The sequence below is a fragment of the Dromaius novaehollandiae genome, chromosome 7 (genome assembly GCF_036370855.1).
Source record: "Dromaius novaehollandiae isolate bDroNov1 chromosome 7, bDroNov1.hap1, whole genome shotgun sequence".
Classification (NCBI taxonomy): Eukaryota; Metazoa; Chordata; class Aves; order Casuariiformes; family Dromaiidae; genus Dromaius; species Dromaius novaehollandiae.
In genome coordinates this window covers 2,292,880-2,320,384 of record NC_088104.1, presented here as the reverse complement: position 1 = coordinate 2,320,384, position 27,505 = coordinate 2,292,880, and the positions used below count along the sequence as shown (strand labels likewise).

Below are 27,505 nucleotides of genomic sequence, written 5' to 3'. Positions count from 1 at the left end.
TGTTGTTAAACAAATTTGTTTTATTCACACAAAGCAATGCACACACATTGCAGACAAGAGGCCAAATGGATATTCCAATAAAACAGATCCCTTATTCTTAAGGCTGCAAACTCTTTAGGATGATTTTCTGTAAGAACTGCAATACATCTGTTAACCAATACATTTTCAACTCAAACCCCACACAAAATAGGAGTGGAACATTAATCTGAATTTAAGTTCAGGCATAGTGTACTTTGGGGGCTAGATCACTAGCTAGTAGACTGGCAGATATTACAATTCCAGTGAAGCTAACAGAGCTAGGAAAATTCAGAAGTGCTCAGAACTTGCCCCATTTCTCTTTCCTTCATTTTTCATCTTTTCCAATTCAAAACAGTTTTAGTGAGCTTCCTGTAAAATTTAACTGGTAAGAGCCACAAATTCTAAAAAGTTACTCATTCAACAGATAAATCACAGTGCTTGGTTTAAGCAAAAGTAGTGCCTATTATTTCTTACAAAAGATGCATAGATAAAAACAAGAAAAAAATCTTCCTATCAGAAAATAACGTAAGAGATTGCAGCTGCAGTCATGCCCCCCTCAGCTCTGCTTTCTAAAGGACAGCCTTCAAAAGGATTACACTATTCCACAAGTCAACATTTATGAAGAAAAGCTAAAATAAAATGAACATATAACATTATTTTAAGGTTTACCTGTTACAGAACCCATTTTATTTTTTAATATTGTAATCTCTATAACAAATTAAATAGACAATGCATGTGTCACATCAAGGCTATATGAAATATTAAGATCTCCCAAAACACATCTCTGCATGGTGATCCTGAAGATGAATTAAATTTTTGCTTTCAGCTGACTATAACTTAGACATAATAGGTTGCAAACTCATACTAGAAGAAAATTTATCTAGTATTGATATTTTCAACATCCATGAAACAAATATATTACAATAAAATTCTCATTATAAAGTTGCACAAATTTCTATGTTAAACAATAAGAGTTTATATGAAAAAGCAGAAGTTATCTACCATTGATTCCTGATATAAAACAGTAGGTATAAACCTAATGTAGAAATCTGAAGTTAGATAAATCCTTTGGCAGCATGTTCAGTTACAATCAGGCCTTAAAAATAAATATGATAATGTATAGAAGTACGAAGAGAAAAAAAACAGATTCTATTAACACCAAAACCCTCTAAATACACAATTTTAATAATAATTAAATTATTTTACACTATCTACAAGTTGCATATCACAGAATAAAGAATATAAGAGATGACAGAATGGCAAATCCTGCTTTTATAAAATTTCAGGCATTAACAGTATGCTTATACGTAGCTGTGTAGAAAATCTCAGACAAATGAGTATATACATTATTTATATTTCATAAAGTTAACTAAATCAAATCACATCTGCCTAGCTACCTCAATGTAAGGAACTGCTCAATATTTCTGTTGGATCAAATCTTTGAATCCAATAAAAATACTAAATTACTAAACAAACATGGATACTCTACATAAATGATAGCAAGATTTAGTTGGATTACATACCAATTTGGACAAAGTAAACTCTTAAAAAAAATTCCAAACAATAAGAATTTTGAACAGCAGCATTGAAATTAATTCTTCTTCTTAAAGAACACAAGAAACAAGTTATCAAAACATTTCAGTATTGCAACATGTTATTTATACTAAGCTACTTCAGGGGAAGGATAAAGACAAATTAAAGTCATGTCAAAAGGAAAGACAAAAGCTTCCTTCCAATTGCACAAGTTTAAATACAAAATGATTCAAAGAGCAGGTACCTTATTGCATAAGCATAAATCTGCAAATGAATAAGGTCATGATACTAAATAATTTAATAAAATGTGAAAGAAATGGAGGTGGTACTGAGTGAAGGGTAATTTTTATTACTCAGTCTACAACACAACTGTTCTAATTTGTTAGAAAAATCATACACCAAACACTCTTATTTAGAGATTTTTGGAGTTTCATGGATTTAATCAAGATTTAAATCAGTAATTTTCTCCCATTATTTTCCCAGTCTAAAGATTATTCATCATAACAGTTAAAATATGTATAAATATGACTATGCTAAAGTGAGTAGGTAAATTGGAGGAGAATTAAGTGATTCTTCCAGAGGTTGAAAGAGTAAGAAATCCCATATTCCTGAAATAGACTTCAGCTCATCTACTCTTCTCCCCCCCCAAACAACAAAAACCCCACAAAAAACAAACAAACCAATCAACACCACTCACTCACACACCCATTAAAAAAAGTGCATCAGGGAAGAAAGTCTTAGATTTCTTTTCTTATCCACCAAATGCTACGGTTTCAGTTCCAAGGCGATTCGTTTTTTAAAGACGCAGCTGTCACTTTAAATATGCAACCATTCCCTACATTAAATGAGGAAGGAACAGAGTCCCACTGGTAAAGCACTTGCTCTGTCTATACATACTGCGAGTTAAAGACACCTTCTTCAAAAGGTTTGAGAGTTCTTCCTCTGACTGTAGTCAGTATTCAGCCATGTAAATGGTGGCAAAGAAAGGAAATCCAGAAGAGGCAAGAATTCCCTGGTCCCATAAATGTGATTTTTGCTCCACTTTGCCCCCATTTGGAAGGGAACAAGGCAGATTCTCACAGTCTTAAGTTTCAGACATTCCTGAGCCCCTCCTTTACCACAAGGAACCAGAATACTCCTTCACTTCTAAATACATCACAAAAGGAAAAGAGATTCTGTACAAATTTTGGGCTCAGCACCTTGCATCCACAGAGTGCCCACACAGTCAGCTAGGATCATCTCCCTGGCCTGTTCTTGCAAAGGAAACTTGTGCTTGCAATGCCACCTCTGCCAACCAGGGAACAGGGGGGCTTTGAGCTGGAGCTCTCTGGTTTCTTTCAAGAGAAACACAACAGAAGTTACCTGTTGTTTCCCCCCCGCCCCCCCAAATTCAACAGGCAGCAATGTAAAAATCATTTGTTATATTTCTGTAGGTACATGGTCCTCACTGTTACAATATCAAATCATTTTCTCTTCCAGCTCTCATCTGCTTGCTCATGCAGTTGTTCCAGTTACGCAGCGCATACCATATTGTAAAGCTCACTACAGGAGGAGAGGGACAAGGAAGCTGTCTGAACCAGCAGAGATTCTCTAAAGCACTGGCAATAGTGAGATTATAGTGAGATACCAGAGGAAGCAACGCTTATCTAGAGCAATGCTTAACAATGATTAAGCATCCTCAAGTTTCCAGAAACACATTTAAAAGGAAATCATTGTGATTTTGGTCAATCTTTTACTTAAATTTAGATTTACAGGTGGTGTTTCATGAAACTATGTGTGCTCGTTGACAGACGCCACTAAAATAAGGGCTTAAAGTCAGCTGAAATTATTTTAAACCATTAGCTAATCTAATTCAAGCTGTCTTTAAGCAAATGCTTAACAATCAAACATGATGTATATTTTTACTCTGCATCACCCTAATGCACTAAGTTGAGTTATTTAAAACAAAAATGTATTTTGATATCAGTAACAGGTATTCATAAAAATCATTACATTCAGCAACGTTTATGCACTGTTTTAGAAATATGAGCCCAGTTTGCTTTTAAAGAAGGGGCTGTTGAGGGTAATTTGCTTGCTGCTGTAGAACAGAATGAGCAGGAACTGCCACAGGGTAAGCTGGTGCTTGAGGCAAACTCGACGTACTGTTCTGGTAAGCCGCCATATCCACGGCCATTCCCATCTGCTGGGGGTAAGCAGCTGTGCTGGCAGCTGACTGAAGGCCAGCGTTCTGGTTCACGTAAGTCTGGCTTAACACAGAATCTGGTCCTGGGCTGTAACAAAACAAAGCAAATCTAATTTTGATGAGTTCGTGTCCATTTATCTGATAAGCAGATTTGCAAATAATATTTTTGCTTAGTCCAAAAGCAATCTGTACATTCTCAAAATGATTAATATTAAATATTGCTATAAATATCCCAGGGACACTGTGCCTCTAGACAGAGTAGTAATTACTAGCAGGAAGAAAAGCGATTAAGAGTTTGCTGAAGTGATACCTTAAATATGCAGCTTGAGCAGGCTGAGTTGCTCCAGGAGAATTTATACTCTGAGGCAGGGACCTCAACTGGCCCATCTGGTCAGGCCCTAGGCTATAACCCTGGGAAACGGTGACTTGGTGAAGCCCTTGCATCATGTAGTTTCCACTAGGTGGCTGTACAGGATATGACTGGAAAGAGAAGAAACATCATATACCTTTTATTTTCAACTCAGTAACAGCAAGCACAGCACAGAATACAATTACAGTGCACAATTAAGTTAGGGTTCAAAGGCTGCACTACCATAGTTTGAGGCTATCACGAGTTCATTTTTCCAACAAGCTTCTAAAACTGAAATATGCAACTCCTCCTAACACGTGTATGGGTTTTAAATAGACATCCATTATTCTATCAGCAGGTTGTCTTTCTCAAAAATGCACTGCTTATAATGTCTGTGCTTAACAGCTGAAAGAACAACCTTTTGTATCATGTAAAAGCAAACAAAATCGTTGATCTTCCTGGAAACCTTATTTCTTTTCCTCTCATTTGCCTTGCCTTTAAAATTTCAATCCTCACATATTTTGATGCAAAAACAGAAGACAGTTGAGTGGGAAGTTGTACATGCTTAGAGATTTGTAACTGAGTAACATTTTGAAAACCAGAACATAAGAATATTCTAAGACTACAACAAAAGAAAAAAGCAAGAACTTTTGTTTCTTGCATTTCTGGATTAAGATAATATTTTTTTCCAAGTCTTTTTCCACTCAAGATAGGATAGGCTGGTAACATGCTTATAAAAGTCAAATGCAACTGTACTGCTCATTGTTTTGTGACTTAGGATGGTATATGGACACAGAAGAAAAGTGCAACTTCATACCAAATAACCATGCTAAGGCTCAGCACAATTAGTATCATCTTGTTGTTGCCACAGCTGGAGGCGTGTATTTTGGGAAAAATACTAAACTCCAGTTGTCTTTTGCTGTAAATTAGTTTTTCACCCGCAAATATAATGAATTTCTCATTACTATCAGAAGTTAAGGGCACAGAATTACTACTAACTGACATTTTTGGATCTAGCTGTTACTATGGCAACTATTCTTTTCTCACTGAACAATTGCCATTAAGGCAAAACCAACCTAAAACACTCATTCTACATTTTCTCTAAAATGGATCCTTAAAATCCCCTTTCTCTTCCAGTTTTGCTTTCTTAAAATACCAGTGTGGCATATTAGAGCAACCGTAAATCTGTTTTGAGCTCCTACACCCATTAATACAACATGCTTATTTCCTAAGGAAAAAAGAGCTAAAACCAGAGTAGGGTTTCTATATTTAGAAAAAGTGCACTGCACTCATGATTAATGCACTAATATTAAAGTTCTGTCACATCCCTACTATTAGATAATAAAGTAACATTTTGCTTTAGGATTGAGAACATGACTCATAGCAAGCATATCTATCCACCAAGCTTCTGAAACACACGATTCTAGCTTAAAAGTTAACCATAGAAGGAATCTTTCAGAACTGTCAGTACAGCATCTTTGTATTAAATACACAGCAAAAATTAACGATAGTTTATTATACAAGAACGTAACTGCAAATGGAAGTACTTTGGTCTACTGCGTAAATGGTATTTTATTCCAAAGGCTATAAAAAGTCCCAAGGCGATGTCAGATTGTTCGTAGGCTAGCAAGAAAGCCTACACTTCATTTTTGCTGTCATCTTTTTAAATAGAAAACTATATTTGGAAAGTCTCTATTTCCAGAAAGGGGTACTGACCTGCACTGAAACACCAGCAGACGTAGGTGGATATTGTGCAGGATGGTGGAGCTTCGAGTAGGCTGAATATATCGGCGTTTCATTCATCAGTTTGTTATACAGCTCCAACGCTTCTAGAACTTTCACATTCAATTCAGATAATTCTGAATGTTTTCTGTTTCAAAACATATGCAAACATTAAGTTTCTTTAACAGCTAGCATTACTTCCAAGAACAACAACAATAAAAAAAATCTTAAAAGGTAGATGGCTTTCATGCATTTATATTGCAAAAATTCCGGAATCCATTCTGTTTCCTCATACCAATGGGACTGCAGGAAAGTCAGAACAGTGAGCAATTATCCTTGCCTCGCTGTAATAAAATAAAATAAAAACAAAAAAACTAAAAAAGGCAACTCCACAGGTGTGGTAAATGTGGAGGTAAAAGCATCAATTACCTTCTCACACTTTTATCATCAAATACCCCTCAGAGCCTGGAGGGAAGCAGTGAAGATATAGCTGAATAGATTTTCCTGTCACTGAGGACAGTCAGCAGCAGACTGAAAATCCTAAGGAATACTGAGTTCTGGACAGATTCCAAAAGGCTGCAGTCAGAAAGTGCTACCATAAAATGCACCTAACTATGCAATAAAAGTTTGAGAGCAGCAACCAAATTTTAGTACACACGCTGGAACTTCTGTACATAATGTTAAAAAAGGTAGAATTGTCAAATTTCTGTTCTACAAATTTTCTAGCTTGGGAGATGAAAAATACAAAAAAATTAATATAATTGCCCAATTTAAAGCATTAGTAAGTGATGCAGAAGACCATTAAGATTATAGCTTACCTATCTATTTCTTCTAGTTTTTCATCTATCATTGGACCCATCTGTTGACAAATATCTGCAGAGACAATAGTATCAAGGTAGTTCATGTATTGCACAATTAGAATTTTAAATCTAATCTAGCACCAAAACTGCTTTATTCAACGACACTAAGATAAGACACCATAAGAAACTGGAGAGCACACCAAGTTGATCATGTCTGTTCCATCAAAATCATTTCTAGTTGATATCGATTCTTTCCCCACACCAAGTAAAGAGGAAAAATACACTGGTTATTCTGCTTTTTTGTCATCCTCTCTTCCCTCTCAAAGGAAAGGCCACTGTTGAAAGAGTTTTGCATTTTTGCTTGCACACTGCAAAGTCTGCAATTTTTCCCCTCTTACAGAAATACCTAGACTCTCCAGGAATCCATCTAGATCTCATGTACTGAGGAGCTTCCTTTAGCTTCACTTTTTTCATTCCAGGAACACTCTTTTTTGAAGTATGTTCAATTGTTCTTACACACTTTGAATTAATCAGCTCTTAAGCACACTGAACTTCTAACAAGCAACATTTTGGAGAAATTTTGACTTAAAATTACTTGCTTATTTCAGGCAGAGTGTTGATAGTGAATGGATCTTGCAAAGATCAGGCAGAGTGCACTAGCTAGAAGTTAAGCAAATTACTTGGCTAAACATGGAGTTGGCTTGGCAACTATTAGAAAATTCAGTTATGAATACAGCCCCACACTTCCACCATGAAATAAACTATTCTACAGCACACTATTAGTATGGACCCAGGTTTCTCTAAGGTTAAAATAAACACAAAAGAACTCAACTGAATCCACAAAACACTAATTGTAAAATGAAATACAAGAACTAGCATACTTAGTGCTCAGAGTACCTTCTGAGTCTAGAAGATCTGGAGAATCAAGCTTTAAATCTGTAGGATCTATACTCTGAAGTACCTGCAGTGTTTTATCCATCTTATCCTGAAAGGTGAAGGGAAGATTAAGAACAGTTATTTCTGAAGCATGGCAAAGACCATTTTAATTTTCAAATAAGAAGTTAATTATATAAAGGAGTTACCATTTCATTAGCCAGTACCAAAAGAACGTTTTCACCACTGTAAAATATCAGCACTTTAATAGACTGAAAATGACTGCGTACCTCATCTATATAAACTGGTTCAGGTTCTGCTTTCTTTATTTCTTCCGTAGCATCCTCAGTAACAGAACTTTTATCCACAGTTACTGAAAGAACAAACATTATTTTATTTTCTGCAGCTGTGTTACTACACTAACTTAAAATGCACATTATTTTATTGAAACTTATTTAAACTTTAAACCAATTTCCACTAAACTGTCTTAAATACTGCTTGGCATCAAATCTTTAAATGAGAGACAAACATAAATAAGCACTTTAAGAAGTGAGCTCCTAGCTGCTGGAGAAGGCAAAATTCTAGGATTTGCCTAGAAAACCCTTTGACAAGCTGTTTCATCTAGTCTGTTAGTCTGACCACAAATCCAGGCCCAGCAAGAGAGAGGCTTTTGGAGTCCTACCAGCATCTAAGAACACCTCCAACACATATGGTTAATTTTAACTAACCATTAACATTTAAGATTTATTTTGGAATCATGATCATAAATAAAGGTAAGAATGCGATTCTTACAAGCCACTGATAGGAGTATGAATGTTATTCAACAGTATATCTGATGTCAAAGTCCATCTTCTTTTCAGATGTTTTAAAAAGTAAGTTGCTGATGTAACTGATGTGCTGATTTACTGATGCAAAAAGTAAGTTACTCATGAAGAACTATGGTAAATTAAAATGAATTTCTGTAACAGGAAAAAGGTCACAATTCAGAATCAAAATATAGACATTGTGCAAGTCAGCTACGGGAACGGCATTTGCTTGCCTGTCCATTTTCAACAAGGTCAGGATCTCTCTCTCAATTCCTTCCTTAGGCTGATTTCAGGAAATCATTTTACTGATGGGCTAATTAGCAGTTCCATTATAAGCCCACCTTTCCAAAATAATCTGTTAGCTTTTAGTAGCTAACTTACCTGTCTCAGGTTCCACACTTAAGTCAGAAGTTACAAAATTGGATGGAAACAGTCCTACTCCTCTATGATTTTCACCTTTCCACCAATTGGTGTCACTGGGGAAATAAAGCTGTATTACAAAACTCTGAACATTAACTTTTAGTGTCAGCTACATATTTTGTGCTTTCAATAGAAAACTGGTGATATCTAACATATTGTTTCCCTGTGTATCCAATAACAAAGGCAAAGGAGAACATTTGCAGAGATTAGCAGGCTAGCAGTAAAGCCAAAAGCAGGAGTCTGGCGCAGGTATTGGGGAAAGTAAAATCATTCAAGAGCAAGCACTCAGTTGTATTCAACCCTTCAATTCTTTAGACTGATTACACAATAAGCTTCATCTAAAAGTTTAGAAGCACGCAAGTGGGGACTAACATTAGAAATATAATTAAACAGACTGTGATAGGTCAATTAGACCAGCATTAGCAAGGAGGAAGTTCTGCTTTGTAACCATCATTAGGGCAATGGCGATAACAGCAACAGTGATCATCTCAGGTATTTTTTCTTCGGTTTTATTCCTAACAAACGAGAATACTTGATGGCCAGAGATTTAATGATTTCTGGAAATAGCATTTTAAGGCATATACAAATTCTTGTGACAGATGTTAACCAATTAACATTCGCCTCAGATAAGCATCCTAAAAATAAACAAATTGGACCTAGACCACAGAATGAAGTATCCAGTGTAATACAGAGAGGTTCACCCCATACCAAAAACAGCTCAAGGTCTAAAACGGCAGTGCTGTCTGGGCACACGGTGGTAGTCAGTTCGGCTGGGCAGAGGCTGTCTTCTCACCACCACTGCATTTTTACATGCAGCAGCAAGCCAAGGTGAACCAGGAGGTTGTGCACTAGCATCACAGCACAGTTTGCTTCTCTCTGGACCTCACCAGCTAGAGCAAGACAGCTGCTGCTAAGGAGAACCTCAGAGGGAAGAGGCAGAGAAAGGCTCTTGTAGCATAAGGTAGTCTTGGAGGTAACTGTTTTAAAGGAATCGCTAATCACTGAGGGAATGCAAGACTTGGGAAAGGAGGCCTGGGCTGGCTTTGCAGGAACCTAAGAACTTTTTCATGGGGGAAAACAGTTTGGAGGACAGAAAAAACAGTGGAAAATATTAAATGGATTTGGGGAAGGCCAGAGAATGACAATATACATATCTATGGAGAAAAATGCAGAGGAAAAAGTTGCTAACCTAACAACAGATATGTTCTGGAATAAAGGCACCTTCATCTGAATATATTATACCTGTCATCCAAAACAAAAATAATTTCTCCACTTTTAAAGGTGAGCTCATTGTCCTCGACAGCTTCAAAGTCATACAGAGCTCGCACCTTCCTCGAGTTCTGATTGTTTTGCTGAATTTCTGCGGATGGGTACAAGGATTTAGTTTCCATTTGTTGCTGTTTCTGCTCTTGCAAAGACAATTCAATAGCTACAATTAGGGGAGGAAAAAAAAAGGTAAGTCTATATATTTTATCCCTATATACAAAGGCAGCTTGCTTTCCTAATCAGAAAGTGAAAAATGCATTTACATTTATATTATAAAAGTGGTCTGTATCTGTTCCTCTAATACTTTAAATTTAAAACCTTTGCTCAAAATTATTAACTATATTTCACATTTCAACAGCTTTACTCTGTCTTGCAACAGAAGTAAGAGGCAAGACAATCATATGCAAGTTATGAAACATTTCAGAAAAAAATGCTTTCTGTGGTACAGCCCACAACTTAAATCATCTCACATGCTACCAATGTCAGTAACATTGCTAGTGTGATCATAAAATACTGGTAGGTTCTTCACTGACATCTGAATAACAGTAAATAAATCCAAAGGAGAAGAGAAATAATAAAACATTTAAATATTCTGATTTTTTAAAGCATCAGGATGGAGGTTAAAATAAAACGCATGGGTGCAAAAGGAAAGAGACCAAGCTCTCCGAAAAAAGGGTAGTCACCAGACAATGCTAAGGGCTCTGTGGTTGAAGAGAATACATCCTACCCCAAATCCTCATTCAATATATCTTTCAGAACAGTATACTAATTCCCAACCTGTTGTGCCCTCATTTTAACTTCTGTGCAGCAGAAGAGCATATAACTTCCTATCTTTGTGTATTTTAACAAAACATGTTCTAGAGCACGAGTCTAACCAAAAGCTGTGTCTAGTAATTTACCTTTAGCTATATCTTCATCTTCTTTGCTTTTACTTGATGATGCACCATTTTTAGCAGCATTTGTGGCAGCCTGCAAACACATAAGCAATAGAATACTTTTATGTTACAAAGGAAAAAGAAAGTTGTATAATTACAAAAAAATTAGTAATAAGTTGTTCCTGGTTAGCATCAAAATGACCTTTTAGAAAAAGGAATAAAACCCTCCAAGCAAAAACACACACACACCATCTTCAGAATGTCAGCCTGGTTTTATTTTTTTTCCCCCCGCAAAGAACAAAGTAAAAGAAATAAATAAAAAATAGTAAATAATCAGATCTCATTTAAATCACTACTCTTTCCCTTTTTGTCCTCTCTTTACCAAGGAAGAAAAGCTCTTTGGAGTCACATGCAGCATGCTCTTCCTCCCCATTCCAAAGCAATATACTCCCAGCCTCTGCACATCCTGCTGATGCCGAACAGGATGTCTCCATGCCTCAAATCCGCCTTTTCATAGTCCACCATATAGGTGGAAGCTCATTCTCATCAGCAGTTTAAGCTAATTTGCTGGACTTAATTGGGCCAGCTGAAGTGCAGCTCAAGTTCTGTTCTGTACAGTAATAGTTTATGGCAAAGGGGCAGCTGTCCGCCAAGTCATTGAGCAGCAGCTGAACTGGCTGAAGAGAATGGGGGAATGGGAACGAAGAGCAAGTTCACACAGAGCTGGAAACTGTTAACTTGAAAAATATGAGTGTCTACAACAGCATGGTGAAATCATTCTTAGAATTTTCACTTCAACAGGAAGTCTTCCTTCACATATCAAGAACAGAAAACCCCGTTTCAGACACTAGCACCGTCTAGGTCTTATCAGGGGTCTTGGAAAACAATTTTGTACAAGTATACCAGATACTAAGAAATACCAGCTTTGCTTTTTTTGCAGTGAACTATACGAGGTAAAACCATCAAGATATCATTTTATAAGTACTTGTAGGAAAGCAAGAATAATTGGTTGCCAGTACTCTAGATCTTCTATGTTTCTGCCATATGTTTTAATACATATCCTAGATCTACGATGTGTGTCAAAACACATGCTGATTAGGTTTGTGGGAGAAGGAGAGACGATCAGAAACAAAAAATGTCTCTCTGTGCATCTAAGAGAGAAATGTAAACTTTATGTAAGGAATATATAATAGAAGCTGTAGTTCAAGTTTTCAGTACTGATCTTAGCCAAACTCATATTTGACATAAAAATATTTAGCGAGCATCAGTCAAAGCTTAGAAAATAATCCTATCATTGTATCTGCTAGCTAGAAGATTAGGCAAAATACAGTAGTAAAACACACAGGGCAGGCTTAGGATTGGAGCCCCCACCACTGCAGAGCCAGGACCCTCCTGACATGGACAGATAACTGCATAACAAGAAATGGGAATTTGGAAACAGAAAAGAGCAATATCTCAGCTCCAAATATTGCCCTTTGTTTCAGGAGGCTCTGTGGGGAAAAACGAAGGCATGTGCTCCAAGGCAGCCTTTAGAACCATGAAACACCAAGTACCGGGTGTGGGTGTAGAGATGCTAAGATTTAAGGTAGCGACAGCTCAAGGAAGTTCTAAAAACAATCTAAAGAGAAGAAGGATCTAAAAGGAAACAACTCAAAGGCATTGTGAAGTAGCCTTTAGTCTATGCTTCACACTTTCCTTAAAAAGGCAAGGAAATTAAAAAAAAATTAGAATGAACTGAAATAACCCTCAGTGTAAAGAAGCAACCAAACTATAACACGAATCCTACTCTCTAGTTGAAAGCAAACGAGATCTTGTTTGAATAGCTTTTCATTTTGCTCACTGCTAATAGGAGCAAGAAGTACTATGTATTCCAAATCATAATTACAAACCAGCTTTTACCTGTGATCCAGCGGCAGGAAAAGTTACACCTTCTTCTTTCAGAGATTTAATAGTTGCAGATAATAAGCTACATTGTGGATCTTTCTGAAATTCTTCTGACCACTCCACCATTAGAGTTTTTAGCTTTTCACATACTTTTGGATGAGCCTAAAAGACAAAATTGCATACAGAGGGATACTTGTATATATGTGTGTATATTTATACACACATATATGTATCCTTGATTCAGATTCTCTCACAAATAGGAACTGTGCATTATGTACAGTGCCACCTGAACCACCATCACTTACACTGACTCCTATTTCCCCTCGTGTGTCATCCTTCAGCTCATGGGACAGTTTGTATTACTAGCTCCCGAGTTAGGGACTGAGGCACAGGGACACAATCTGGTAAAGCAAGATATTTGCTTGGAGTGGGGGTAAACCAAGACTGAGCTCAGGCTCTGCCTGCAGCTCCTCTGCCTCCCCCTTTCTTCTCTAGCCTCTTGCACCAAAATGCCCTTACAGCTCCCCTTCACCCCCCCCCCCCAAAGGATTTACAGCTGCTGTAAATGCAGGTAGGACCACTGACTTCAAACAACACTACAGATTTCACCTGCTAACAGCCTCAACCCAAACTGATAGTCCACCTGCAAAAAAGTCAGTCACGTATCACTCTACTATACTGCTAAAGAATACTTCCCAGAACATAGCTCAGTAACATTAAACTTCAGCTACTGTTAGTCCTGTAATAGTCTTAAAAGTTTTTACTGGAGCAAAAAGAGCAACGCTTCATTACAGCAGCTAATATATGTGAAGGTTATACCAACACCGACTGTTAAAAAAAGTAAAAAAGGCCTAAGCATTTCAAGTTCTATGCACTTTCTGTTCTTATTGGCAGTAAATAAAAAGACTACTGAACTCAAATAACCCAAACTGACCTCAGGATACCCGCTGGTGGCTAAGTGCTCTGGGGCTGCTGGGCTCAGCTCCGTTGGGAGCACATGGATGAGGGCTTGGGACGGCACAAACGCACTGCGCAGGGCCAGCGTTTCCCCTTTGGGAGCACTTCAGATCGCAGTGTAAGCCTGAGCCTCACACGCAAACACATGCTGAACACTAAGAGTGTTGGCAAATCTGGGCTCAAGCACGCCTTTAATTAAAAGGGATGGACCCAGATAGTTTCAGTATCAGCACAAAGATATTCATTACACTTGTCTGAACTAATTTCCTTTTGGAGGAAAGGGAGAAAGTGCAAGTTTTCTCTGCCCTCTGAAGATTATTTCTTCAAGTGGGCCGGGGTGGGGGAAAACACAAGTCGTTCCCAACAAAATAAATTATGCTCCAGTAAACCACTCTTCAGGGGGACTAAAGGTTTGTTTTTTCATCCCCAAGCACCGTCAGACCACGAAGGTCAATGCTCTATTTCAGAGTGGACCATGCTAATGGGAACAAAGGGGAGGACTTTAAGACCTATTTTTCCACAGAAAGCAAGAAACAGAAGAGCTGTGAACTCATTTTGCTTGCTAGCGATTTTATTAGTTTCCTTAATTGCTTTGCTCAACCTCTGATGATTCCAGGCCTTCCACATTTGAAGACTATCTTCTTTTTAACCCATTAACCATTTTTATCTTCGGCAGGAACAGTAACTAGGGGAAAGCTGTTCCTGCTTATTCAGTTCATTACATCCAGATTTAAATCACATCGACAGTTTGACCCTAACGTCTCCCTTTCTTGGTTTCCACTTTATTCAGCAATCTGAGAATCTCTCGAAAATGAGAAAGTTGTCTGAGGACCTTCTCCTTTTCCTTGTAGACACAAATTTAACTTCCTCAGTTTTCCCATTGCACTTTAGCCTCTGAATTTCATTCCACCTAAACAAACTCTTCAAGAAAAGCTGCTGTCACCATTATCAAATTAATTGAGCTTAGGAAGAGTCACAGATTAATTAAAATTTCCCACGTAATTTCGTAAAAACTTTAACTAGATAGTAAATATCAGCATATCACTTCCTTCATATATTGTATTTTCATAGCAAAAACAATGATACAAAAGTTTCAGTGATAAGACACAGCACGGTATCTTCAATTGCATCAGAACTACAGTGTATATATTAACTATAACATCAGCTTTGCCAAGTCTTTGCTATGCTGACAGAAAGCACAGTTATCAAATAGTTCTCCCCCCTCTACTTAAGGTTATAAAAAGTTACCTTATTTATTATACTGCGAGCTTCACTAGCAAAATCACGAGAACATACTTCTAAGTGAAATATTTTTCCACAGTTTGATACACAGGCTCCTAAAAGCTGACAACAGAAATAAAATTATGAAAGTGACAACAATGAAAACAGTCCAGATGAAAAGCACAAGTAGCCAGAGTTAAATTTCAACCTCTGTTCAACATGCACCCTTCTACTGACTTCTGATGAAAATACACAAACATATTCATTGTTCACATTCATTCACACACTTCATAGCTGCATACATAAAGAAATACTAAGTTTTTGGAAAACAGAGATAGCCTACTCACTGTAAGTGCTTGCAAAGCCACATGGGGAACTTTATGATTCACTCTCTTCATAATGGCTTTAAGGCAATCTTTTGCTCTAGAAAAGAAATAAATTATTAGCGATAAATGCGACTGACATCATAATCTGCAAAAGGTATGATATCAGTGACTCAAGTAGGCTAAGCAAACAAAACCGGGCCTATTAAAAAAAATGAAATCTAACCTAAACTTCTCCCACAACAGAGCAAGGAAAAAAATACTGGGAAAAATACTTAACAACATGTTTTTATAAGTGTATTAGATTAAAACAGACTGCATTTGCATGCAGGTATTTTGCATTAGCTGCCATCAAACTGCTGCCAGGTCACAAAGAGCAGCTGCCACTGCATTAGGGAAATGGTTGTGAAACAGATGATGAGAAAAGTCAACAGAAATAAAACAAGAAAATCAGCAGCAGGGGTTAAAAATTAAATAAGTCAGCTACAGAAAAGACTCTCTGTGGATTTAATTTAAAATAACGTTCCCATATTGCTAGCTCTTGGATCCCATTTTCAAGACACTTACGATGCCAAAACAAAATCTTTATATAAAACACGATAAAATCTTCATGTAAAATCTGAAATAAGTGTAGAATAACAATTAGTAAGCTAAATATTAGCAAGCTAAACACTTCTCTATTAAAAGTTCCATATTTAAAATGAGCGTTAAAGGCACATAACAGCTGAGGCATATGTAAGGCTTCATTAACACCATGACTTCGAAACCACTTAAATGCATGAAATCTCTACACGAGCAGCTGACGCAGCACCTTTGCAACCAGGGCCACTTTCAGCGCACGGGGAGGCTAAAAGGCCCTGCAAGGCCGCGTTCCTCCCCACTGTCTAGCGATCAGCAGTCGCAGCAGCCCACGCGCTCTTTGCCATCGAGGCTCCGCTTCCCTGGTCCTGCCAGCATGAGCGAACGCCTTCCTGCCCTCCCCGCGGCAGCACGGCCCCAGTCCCTCTGGACCGAGGCTTTCAGTCACCAGCCGCGCAGTGCCCGCACCAGGGAGCTCATCCCATCCGACTGCCGCTTCTGTCACCTTCGTTTCCAGGCAGATCACTGCCAGGATCAGGCTCACTAGGAAGCCGTCACGCAAAGAGAGCAGGGGAAATACTCAACAACCTTCTTCAGCTCAAATTCTCTCTCGTGTCAATTGAAAGCCATGGTGGAACTGCAGCCTTAGGCAAAGCTTAAAAAACACCTGTGCAAAAATTAAACTACAACTGTGTCACTGTTAATATTAAAAAAGTTGGTTTTAAACCAGATTTCAATGCATTATGTCTACACCAAGAGAGATTTTATGCCAGTAAGTTAAGCTGCATCTACGTTCAAATTCTGGTTTGGAGCAGTAGTCTAGTTTTGAAAGAAATTCTCCAATCGTTCCCACACGCTGCACATCGATTTAGCTCACAGTGCAGTTTCGGTGCAAGCAAATTAGCTTCTTGTTGGATGAAACTAAGCCAGAAGCTCCTCTGCGCCCACCAGACACGCTCCAACCTCTCAACGAGCCATTGGGGTCAGATCCAACAACTGGTCCTCCAGACCAATTTGAACCAATGCCTGTGTGGAAATTATGTTTAAGAGGCAAGACTAAACCTGGTCTGAAGAGGGAAAAAATCTGAGGTGTACATTGGATGTAGGGGCCTCAATATCAACTGCTGATTTACTGCTCCAGTCCCACTGTGGTAGTTACTTGCTCACGTAGACATAGCCAGAGAAGCAGTTTTAGTCCCAGTATTAAACATGTTGAGTTGTACTTAATGTACAAACAATCAAAAAAGTCAACATACTTGCAACAGATTTTTTATGTACTTATTTAAATGCAGGCAACATTATTTTCATAAAATTGCTCTTAGTGGAGGGCAGGGAGGGAAGAGACAATTATGCAAAATTAAAATAAAATATGCTATCAGTAGTGACATTTTAAAATTCAGAATTTCAGATTTAATTATATATTTTCCTTGTACAATTACAAAAGACACCTGAGTTTTCACAATCTCCTCTCCTCCGCAACAAACCAATTTAAAACAGTCACCTCTTCAGAAATCGTTTGGCATTAAAAAAAGGGGGGGGGGGGGCGGGAGAGACTTCAGAAAGGAATCAGAGAACATTCCACACTTTTTTGTAAGGACTAAAGATCCCCAGATTGAACAGATTTGCCATTCTTCCCTGTGGGAGGTAATTAACACAAAGAGAACTTTCTCAGTGTAATCTTAAACATTACATATAACTGTTTAAAAAAAGCTTCCAAGATCGCTTAAGGATACTGTTTACTTACCAATTCCAAGGACAAGTTGATCACAAAATTCAGAACATTTCATCACTCAAAACGTTACCTTAAAACTCAGCAGTTACTTTTAGCCCTTATAGAATCACTGAATCAGCACTCATAGTTTCAGTAGTACCACTTAGGCTAAACTGACTTGAACTGGTCTGGGTTTTCATCCCAATTTTTCCTTGATATCCTCTACCTGTCCCACTCTTTCTATAGAACAAACGTACACAAGTTTTTCATCATAAAGAGCTAGCTTTCCTAGCTAGACAATTTAACGCAAAGAAACTAGTTATATTTTCTCCTACTGACACAGTTGCTTCTTGAAATTTATGCAAGATCATTAAATATGAATAAGTCAGCCTACTGCACAAAACTTCTTACAAACTGGAATGCACCCAGCATATACCAATTGCTCTCCTGGAAATTCTGTTGGAACATTTTTTTCAAAGAGTTTTAAAGCCAACTGCACATATTTGTATAGCTTATGGAAGTGTCAGATCGGTAGCACTTTCTGCATAGCTGCCTATGATAAGCGTTCTGGGAAACGCTGCTTCTGAAACAGTGCTCTTTTCCACATGAACATTAAATTGTAACGCCGAGATACAGCTTACCCATTAGGAGTACTTCCAACTTTGTCACATATATCCATAATAAGACCCCAGTCCTCAGTGGTGTTATATTCATTGGTAGCCTTTTCTAGAAAGAAAAACAAAAACGATTAAATATAATACCCTATTAAGCTCAGATTCTGGCAAACAAATATTTTCTCAGTCATACCAAAAAAGGACATTCCACATACACTACTGAGGGGCAGTGGTGGTATCCCATCCTGTCCCCCCCACCTCCCTGGACTAATGCCAATTTTTGCTAAAGTTTTGTATAAAGCACTTTTCGTATAGAAAGAACAGCACTGGGCTAACAGACGTGATAAGAATTCAAAAGACGCAAAGAGTGAAATAACTCTTGAAATGTAATGTTGAGAATGACGTTTAGCTACCCCAGGTTTAAGTCATAGCCCTAACTCAGACTTCACTCAAGGTTTTAAGTTTGCACGCCATTATGCATTTCACATGGATCTTCTCAAAAGCAACAACAAAAAATTAAGTCTATAAAGCAATACCATCTCCTTATTCAACACTCTTCTTAAAACATTATTTTCTATTAGTTTTTCAGGAAATCTATATATTGCAACAGCTTTTGAGAAAACGAATGACATGGGGGAGCAGAAAGCTACTAACACAGCATTTCATTCAATTTATTAACTGCTAAGGCTTAATGGTTTTTTGTGTCCTTCCCTTTAAGGTTTTGGTAGAGCCACATTATTTTAATCACATAAATATTACACTTCTATTAAAATAACTCAAAAACAGCAAATTAAGTATTTTATACATTGTATTTGCTGCCTGAAGATTTAAACTGCTTCACGCAGTTTAAATATTTTGACTAAATTCGAAAATAAATGCATTTAGATTTTTATGTTACATATTAATTCCAGCAGAATGCATTTCATAAATGATCATGGCAGTTTTATAATCACTACTTTCACAGAATTTTATTTCAGTAAGAGAAGTCCCTAAATCCCTTTGGGACTGAGTATTTTAAAGACTACTTAGCAGATTAAAAGCAGAACAGAGTGGTCATTCACTATTAATATGATGGTGTTCTGCAATAGCAGCTGCTCCAAAATTACAGTGTTTGCTGACAGCAATACCACTCCAGGATAAACCCATTTTCCCGGGTGTAATTACGTGTGTCCTGACAACCAGCTTCACTACTTAGTTTTGCAGTCAGAAGTCGCAGCAGTTCTCGGGCTAGCTCAGCAGAACGGCTGCCACAAAGAAAGCGCAAACACTGTAGCCAGCAGCGCCCCTAAAACCTTCCACTGCAGCAAAAGTAGACCAAGAACAAGGGACACAAATTTGCAATTTTCACTATAGGTCACCTTCACAAGAGAGGGTGACTATTTAAGAGAATTAAATATTGCAGTGGAAGCATGTTCCTACAGCACAGACCTTCTTAAAAACATACCTGGAAAGGACTTTTTTGAAATACATCAAAAATTTTAGGAAGCTAGCATAAAACTCTGACTGTTCTTCAAGGTAAGTGAGAGCCTGCAATTTTAAGAATGTGTATGTGCATTTTTCTTTTCAAAAAGCCCCTCCAAACCAAAAAGCCATCACAAAACAAAGAACCTACACCCAGAAAACATTCCTGGAATATTTAACCTGTAAAGACTGAATAATCACAAAAGCAGAAATCAAGACTAACACAATGCAACGTTCAGTGCAGTTCACAGGATTTCGGCCTGGTGTTTGCTATGAACTTCTGCCAGCTAAAGCTGCTCTTTAGAGGCATCGCCTCGCACGCCTCCACCCCAACAGCACGAATCCTTCCTTCGGGACTTGTCAGCCACATGAAGCCGTCTCACCAGGTGACAGCAGCCATCAGTTGCGCAGCCCTCCAGTGACAAAGAGCACAAATAACACAGGCTGGGCACGTTTTTTATTCCACTGCCTGCTGTAATCCTGCTCTGCAGCCTGTCTCCCCTCCAAAACGCCAAGCGTATTTTAGCAGAGCCCCTTTCCACAAGGCCCCCTCAGCCAGCCGAGGGGCACGGCCGGCTGCTGAGCGCTACCTCCGCCGCGAAGCCCCAGGCTCTTCCAGGGGGAGCAGCGAGCAATGCAAAAGTGATGGGAAACATCTACAAAATTAGGGATTTTTCTTCCACAAAATAAAACATAAGAAACTGGAACACAACAGAAATAAGTAATAACAGTAAGTGGGAAAATACGGTGGTAGTTCAACAAAAAGGCACGGGAGCCAAGAGAAGTTGAGGCCGTTTCGTACCCGAGTCTTTGGCACTGTAAAACCCCACCAGCAGCAAGCAACACCGTACTTTGATCTCAGCAGCGAGCAGCGGCACAGGAAGACGCGAGCTCCACTAAGAGTCAGCAGTGCTTTGATAAGCTGGGCCCGAGCAGTGAAGCAAGTCTAAAGATAGACACGTCATGCATCTACGCTTTGTTTATCTTCTTCCTATGGTCCCAGACCCAAACTTCAAACACTCCTCTTCCCACACTGCCTCCTCTTCCTCTCCACTACTTTTCTTTTAGAATGGGAAACAAACCAAATAGGGTCACTTTTGGAGAAGGTATTAAAAATATATTTATATATAACAGCATTTGTAAGATACATAATAGTATCACGCTTTGGCAGGACACATCTATCACACTTATCTGATTTGCTAGTAAAAAAAGCAATTGCAATTACTTTTAAAATATCACAGCAAAGAAAACCTGAAACAGATCCTTGAGCATAGAAGCACACAGGAAATTTAACCTAATTTTGATTGCTTACAAGCCAGTCGAGCGTAAGCTTGTAAAACCAACATGCAGTGTAAACACTGCAAAACCAAGCGCTTTACTTTGTACCTACTGGCATGCAGATCCCCAAAACAACCCCCCAGAGAGCACCAGGCGGGGTACGGGGCTAAACAAGGGCAGGGTGCAGATCTGGGGCTCACGTTACTGCAGCTTGCCAGGGAGCACCAGCAGCTCTCCTCCTCTTACAGCGTTTGTTTGTAGACAAAAGCGTCGCTTTTCTCCTCTACAAAAGACTCCATAGCTCTTGCAAGAATAATTTTCCTGGACACTTGCTACCCTGGATTAGCTCTTCTCTAGTTAACGTATACCAAGACATCAGTGAGGAGTTTACATCTCGGCACCTTTCACACCCTGAAGAACAGCAGGGCTACCACAGCAAAGCTTAGCAGGATCTACTCAGCTCTGCTGCCGTGCCCCGGCCCCAGCAGGGCCACTCAGAGGCCGCCGCTTGGCTCCACACACCCGCTCCGAACAGAAACGGGGTCCTGCGGAGAGAACCGAAGGCTGCCCCAAGGCAAACCTTTGAGGTTTTCTTCCCCGCCAGCGCTACAAATTTAACAGCATCTGTCTTTTTGCTTAACACCAGCTTCAGCTTAGGAATCATCTTGAAGGATAACCGCTTCACAGATGCTGAGATATGGACTTTGATCAGAAGAAACAGATGTGGGAGGATGTGTTTTCCAAGTCTCAGTGCTCAGAGAATAAAAGCCTTAAAAAAATTCTATGAATTATGCATACACTCTGTAGTCTTCCAACTTAATGAAGGAACACTCAACTTGAGCTTAGTGTTATAAAAATAACCCACATTAAAAGCAAAATATGCTTCTTTATTGCTGCTCGGTGTATTTTAAAAAAATCCAAACAAATAAAAAAATTAATCATTTTTAACTGGATCAGTTCCCCGACCTGGTCTGCCACACAGCTGCACAGAACTACGCCAGCACAAGAGAGGAGATGGCACTGAAGCGAGCAGCTGGGGAGGCAAGGGGAACGACTTACTGGTGCTCCTGCCAAGAGAAGAAATGCATGGCAAGCTGCTGCCTCAAACACTCACCAGCTCTTTAAGAAAAGAAAATAATGCTTCATCTCAGCAGACCACAAAGGCCAAGTTTTTCAGAACCCTCTCCACCACATGACATCCAAAAGCACTGTTATATTTCAAAGGACAGCTGGACATCGATCTGTCCAACCTAATTGCACTGGCTCTTTTCCCCTTTATTTCACAAGAAAGGGGCAGGTAAAATCCAGAAACAACACTAAGAGGCAGGAAAACATTATCGGGACTGCAACAGAGCAGCCTGTGGCAATCCCCAAAAGCATTTCTGTTTATGTATTTTAAAATATCAAGTCCTCCGTCTCTGAAGATCTTGGCATAACGTCGAACTGTCCCAGCTCTGCACTCATAAACAAGCAGGCTACCGCACGCCTGCTTTCACGGCCGCAGAGGCCCGGCTCTGGCCGGCTGCCTCCACCCCTTGCAGCTCTCGGAGCGCCCACAGCCAGAACTGGGGGAAATCTTAAAATACCTGTACGAACATAAACAGGGAAGAAAGGGAATTGTGGGAACTTCACAGCTCCCCTAATTCCTTAAGCATGGTGCTGGCATCCCAAAAGCTCTGCAGAAGTCTCCAGCTTGACACTTTGATTACTACTAAAAGCATATCACACTGTTACACAACACGAATCTCTCATTGACTGCTTTGCCTGGAAGCCGATAACCCAGTTAGCATACAGCATATTACAGTGACACAACGAAATCGGCAGCCTCGTCCTGTTGACAGCTCTACCTCGCCGCTGCCTAGCGCACACGACCTTCAGACTTGCCAGGTATCATTTCAGCGCTGGATTCCCTTGAGTCAAGCCTGGCAACAACATCGAATAACACATCAGTTAAAAAAAAACAAAAAAAGCCCCTGAATGCAACAATATTTTTTCACTTGTGTCTCAGAAGTTTTATGCTAGAAGCAGAAAGATAACAAGCACCCAAGCATTGATTTAGCACAAAGAACGCCTCAATTTGACACCAAGTTTGTTACAGGCCAACCACTAGAGTGACAAGTTTTCAGACTAATTTGCTCCCCAAGCTATGTGAAATAAAATCTTATACACAAGTATTTTAAATTCTATATAGCAACCATCTGTATTCCACAGTCTAAGTACGCAAAAACAAACAATATATTACAAGTGAAAGCTTAAAAAATACTCCAGACTACTGTTATTTTTTTCAGAAGATAAAGCAGAACAACACAGTCTAATATCAGAAGTTTAATCCTACACACCTCCTTTTGTTTACTTTGCCTTTGTGTAACTAGACTAGAAAAAATGCCAAAAAAATTCCAGCTTCGATTTAATTTGCAATATGATCGCTAGAGTCATAACGCAACTTATTTCCAGTAGCTCTGCACGTCAAACTTCGTCCTTCCGGAAAAGCCAGTCCTATCTGTAGTGATCCCACTTAGTAACTAAACCCCATTCATGTCACACTGAGTATTTTTATACTTTATTTAAAAAATTGGAGCAAAGTGGAATATTAAGAAATATTTTTCGCAAGGTAAATCCTGTTCACTGAGAAGGCTTTGTGAGATACAGTTCTAGCTTAAAAAGCAAACCTGACATCTTGTTTCATCAAGCCAATTGGCCAATAAGCTGAGAAGTAATCAAAACCGTAGGCAGAGGATTTGAAAGCTACAAGAAAACAGCAAAAGCACCAGGAATCAGTAACAAAGTTGTATTCTAGAGCCTGGAAGGCACCAAAATCACATGAAAGCTATCAGTATTCAGATATTAAATAACAAAACATTCTTCAGAATATAATCAAGAACAAAAAAAAAAAAAAAAGAGTGCAGCTATGCTGTAGTAAAGTCGGGGTGGGGTGGGGATAGCATATGCCTGGGAGCAGACTATCATAATCCCAGGGCAAGAAAGAAGCAACACAACATTGCAGATTCAGTAGTAAAGACTTTTAATAAGTCAGGTCAAGACAGGGTCACAGACTGAAGACTGAAAAATTTGATCCCTGTGTCTAAAGAAGGTGAAAAAAGAAAGACCTGAGGAGCGACAACAGCAATTATAGCTTGTTTTCAAACATTTGCAAGACTTCAGACCAATGCTGAAAGCAGGAATTATTACAGACTGAGAAGTAAAGGACGAATGGGGCGAACTGTAACAGAAATCAGTTATTTTCCCACATGAAGACATCTTATCAAAGGCTAATTTGAGCATCAATTGGTCTATCCAGATTGCAGTAAAATACTTCGCAGGATGCCACGTGCAAGTAACCAAGCTACAGTTCTCAGGTCACTCCACGACATAAAGGCGACAACCCTTGACATAAAGCACTCCAGCGAGGGCAGGGAGAGTTTACTTCCTGAACGCCTCAGAATTGCTCTCGAAATCAATACTGATAAGATCCTTGCTATCCATGTCAGCAAGGAGTAAGGGTCTTGTAATAAATCTAGAGGAAAGTTGGAAGGTATCATCAATACAAGGAAAGACTAAAACATCACGTAAGCAGAAACAGAAGCCCTTGAGGACTGAATTAGGTGGAAAAAGACAATATTTAGTAGGAGAAAATGTAAACTCACACATACTCAGGGCCCATGAAAGATTCTCCTAGAAACTAAGTGCTGAGCAGGTGGAAACAGAGGATGGGAAACAGAGGAGCAGACTGACGAGTACACCAAGATCTAACGCAAGAGGACCCAGGCCACCGACACAAAGCAGCCGCAGAAGAGGTAAATGCAGTACTAGAATGAAATGCGCAAGGTAAACACTTCAATGTACGAGGAAGCATCAAATGCCATCATACAAGATTCAAACAATCTGTGGTCCAATTCTGGATAACAACATTCAAGCCAGCACAGAAAACGCTCCCCACTCCCCTTGACCATGTTAACAGTCTTAAGAAAGACTAACAAAAGATGAAAGGGAATAGGCTGCTCTCTATCAAAGGAGCAACTACTTCAGAGATGAAGGTTATTTAAGAGAAAGGACAATAGTGGGAAAACACTAAGTGCATATGAACTAACTATGAACAGACTTAAACAGGAAACTTAAAAGCTTCTAGCCCTTTAAGAACTGAGGCTTTGGAGGATCCTCTTAACTGGAAAAACAAATGAAAGAAATCCAGCTCCTCAAATGCTATTCCATAGGTTAATTCTGTGACACCCCAAATGCTTACAAAGTGACCAGAGCAGATGCCTAGGAGTTAAGACTCTATGAAGCTCTGCTGAGAAGCAAACATAAGGACTTCGAATCAAGGAAGCAAAAACAATTATGACAAAGCAAAAGACTGTTTATCCACATTTTTCTAAAGGTGTTCCAAGAAAGCGGCACCATTAGATGTACAGTCTGAAGAGACAACTGAATCAACCTCATTGCTTGCTGCCACCAAAACGGGAGTCCTGTTCTTCCCATCAAGCTTGCAGAGAAGTCCTGCCTCTTCTTTCCGCGACCATTTTTGCAGCTGTTGCTGAGCTGATTCAGCTCACCAAACTCCCAAATTCATCATCCATTCGCCTTCATATATGGCTCAGCTCACCAGCCAGACACTTTGCTTTGTCAAAACAGTTTTCTGCCAAACTAATGATTGGAATCAGTTCAGTGAGGAATTCAGAAAATCTGGGTGAGGTGGCAACATGGAAGAAGATCTCTCCTTCTCAGGGGCATCAAATCAACAGCTGGGCTCAACTATATTGCTGGCCTGTACCTAAGTTGGTTTTTTGTTTTTAATAATGAAAAATTAACACAGGAAAAAAAAGTAAATGTAAGTTAAATCCTGTCACAGGCATATTAAAACTCTCATAAATACTACAAGCTACATTACAAAGCATTCGCATTTGATAATTTGATATTCTGGATGTCCTAATTTACAAAGGAATAAAAGAAAGGCCCTTAATGGTAAACAGAGATTTTTCCCTAGCAAGGGCTGTAAGATTTAGGCTCACTAATAACAAAGTTCTTATTCTATTGCATTTGTTTAATTGTAATAAGTGCATACTGTTTCACCAAGTTTAAACAAGGTTAACTTTTAAAAACTACAAGTGAAAAGACTTGAAGTACTATAAAGTCTGAAAGTGCTTGAAGCCTTTAGGTTTGCCAAAGAATTTTGCGCAAATATGAGATTCCTCAGTTCAAAAAGTCTTTATTTGTGCAAACACACCAGTTAGAGCCATTTAAAAGATACCTCTGGCTAGCATGCAGATAAAGCTTCATGAGATACTTGAAATAACGGGACCATACACAGCTGGTTCCACAAGTTTCTACTTTCATTTTAATCATAGGTCAACATTAAAATCTCATGATGGTTTGTGAAAAGAAAGAGGAGTGAATGCTTTTATTACGCAAACTTTGAAGGCACGTTAAGAAAACAGCGACTTATTCTATGCAGAATGGAGATGGTGCTGTAACACGAGCACAGACAACATTGTTTTCCATCAGTATATATTCCAGCCTTGACAAAAATCTCAAGAATGCTGAATTCTTCTCTTACCTAAAATACTAGTGAATCAACAAATGTAAGTCTGCCTCTGCCATCCAGCTTTTTGCTGTGCTGCAGACTGAGAACTGGGTTCAGAACATCCTTTAAAGACGAACCACGCAGAACAAGCGCAATGCTCAAGAAAGCTCAAGAGCGAGCAGAGGGGCCAAACAAGAAGCCCCTGAGGCAGCACCCTCGTCCTGTCAGCGGCACCAACTCCGGCCCAACAAGGCTGCCTCGGGGTTTTGTAATGGCAAGAAACGTCAGCTCAGGCTCAACTTCATGCCACCAAACTAGTTTCCAGCTGATGCCTCAGTACCAGACACTGAAATGGGCCCAAAAAGCTGATGCTATTGACATTAACAGAGTTGGTTTTTCACCTTTAATTTCTAGAAATGACAAGCCAAACACACCACGCAAGCTCGGCGCCCCTGGCAACCTCATTCGAAACGCAGAAGGCAGCCAAACCCCCCCAGCACAGGCGGGCCACGGCCTGGGGAGCTTGCGGCGAGCTGTAGCGCGGCCGCCGAGGAACAGGCGAGGCCCTTGGCGCCCCGCCGCGCCCCACCCGCCCCGCTCCCTTCCGAGGCCAGGCCGCCGGGGAGGGCGCGGAGCCAGCGCGGACCAGCAGCGCGTTAATCCGTCCAAAAAGCCACGGGGGTGGGGGGTGGGGGGGGGCTTTTCCCTTCAGTTTCGCCGCGCGGCGGTAACCGCCGGTGAGGGCCCAGCCGTTAACGGCCGCCCCGCGCGGCGGCCTGGCGGGGGCCGGCCCGCACGGGACAGCCGCGTGACCAGCGCAGGAGGCCGCGGCGGGACAGGCCTGGCTCCCGCTGCGCCCCCGGCCCCGCTCGCTCACCCACGTCCTGCTCGAAGGCGTTGGGGCCGGCGCCGAAGAGCGACATCGCGGCGGCGCCCGCCCGCTCCGCAGCTGAGAGACACCGCCCGCCCTGCGCCCCGCCCCCCGCCGCCGCCGCCAGGCCCCCGCGGCTGCCCCACGCCGCGCCTGACCGCGCCGCGCAGGAAACGCCCCAGGCGCGCCGCGCTGCGCCGCGCGGGCGGGGAGGGCACAGGGGGGCCTCCTGGGCGCAGGCGGC

The 27,505-nt window shown here is 40.0% G+C and overlaps 1 protein-coding gene across 2 annotated transcripts; it reads right to left on the bottom strand.

Annotated features, from left to right (window-relative positions):
• STAM2 (signal transducing adaptor molecule 2) lies at positions 1 to 27,405 on the bottom strand. 2 transcript variants are annotated; one of them, XM_026103029.2, is made up of 14 exons: positions 27,268 to 27,405; positions 18,161 to 18,245; positions 15,254 to 15,329; positions 14,934 to 15,029; positions 12,744 to 12,890; positions 10,869 to 10,938; positions 9,946 to 10,132; positions 8,665 to 8,759; positions 7,768 to 7,850; positions 7,502 to 7,589; positions 6,623 to 6,677; positions 5,799 to 5,952; positions 4,044 to 4,213; positions 1 to 3,821 (listed from the first exon to the last, which is right to left on the bottom strand). In XM_026103029.2, exons 1-14 carry the CDS (start codon positions 27,311 to 27,313, stop codon positions 3,593 to 3,595), a joined length of 1,581 nt encoding a protein of 526 aa, XP_025958814.1. In that variant the 5' UTR covers positions 27,314 to 27,405; the 3' UTR covers positions 1 to 3,592. The 2 variants fall into 2 exon arrangements, with proteins under 2 accessions (XP_025958814.1, XP_064370613.1); XM_064514543.1 differs by lacking the exon at positions 27,268 to 27,405 and adding an exon at positions 19,818 to 19,837.
• Positions 27,406 to 27,505: the final 100 nt, after the last annotated feature.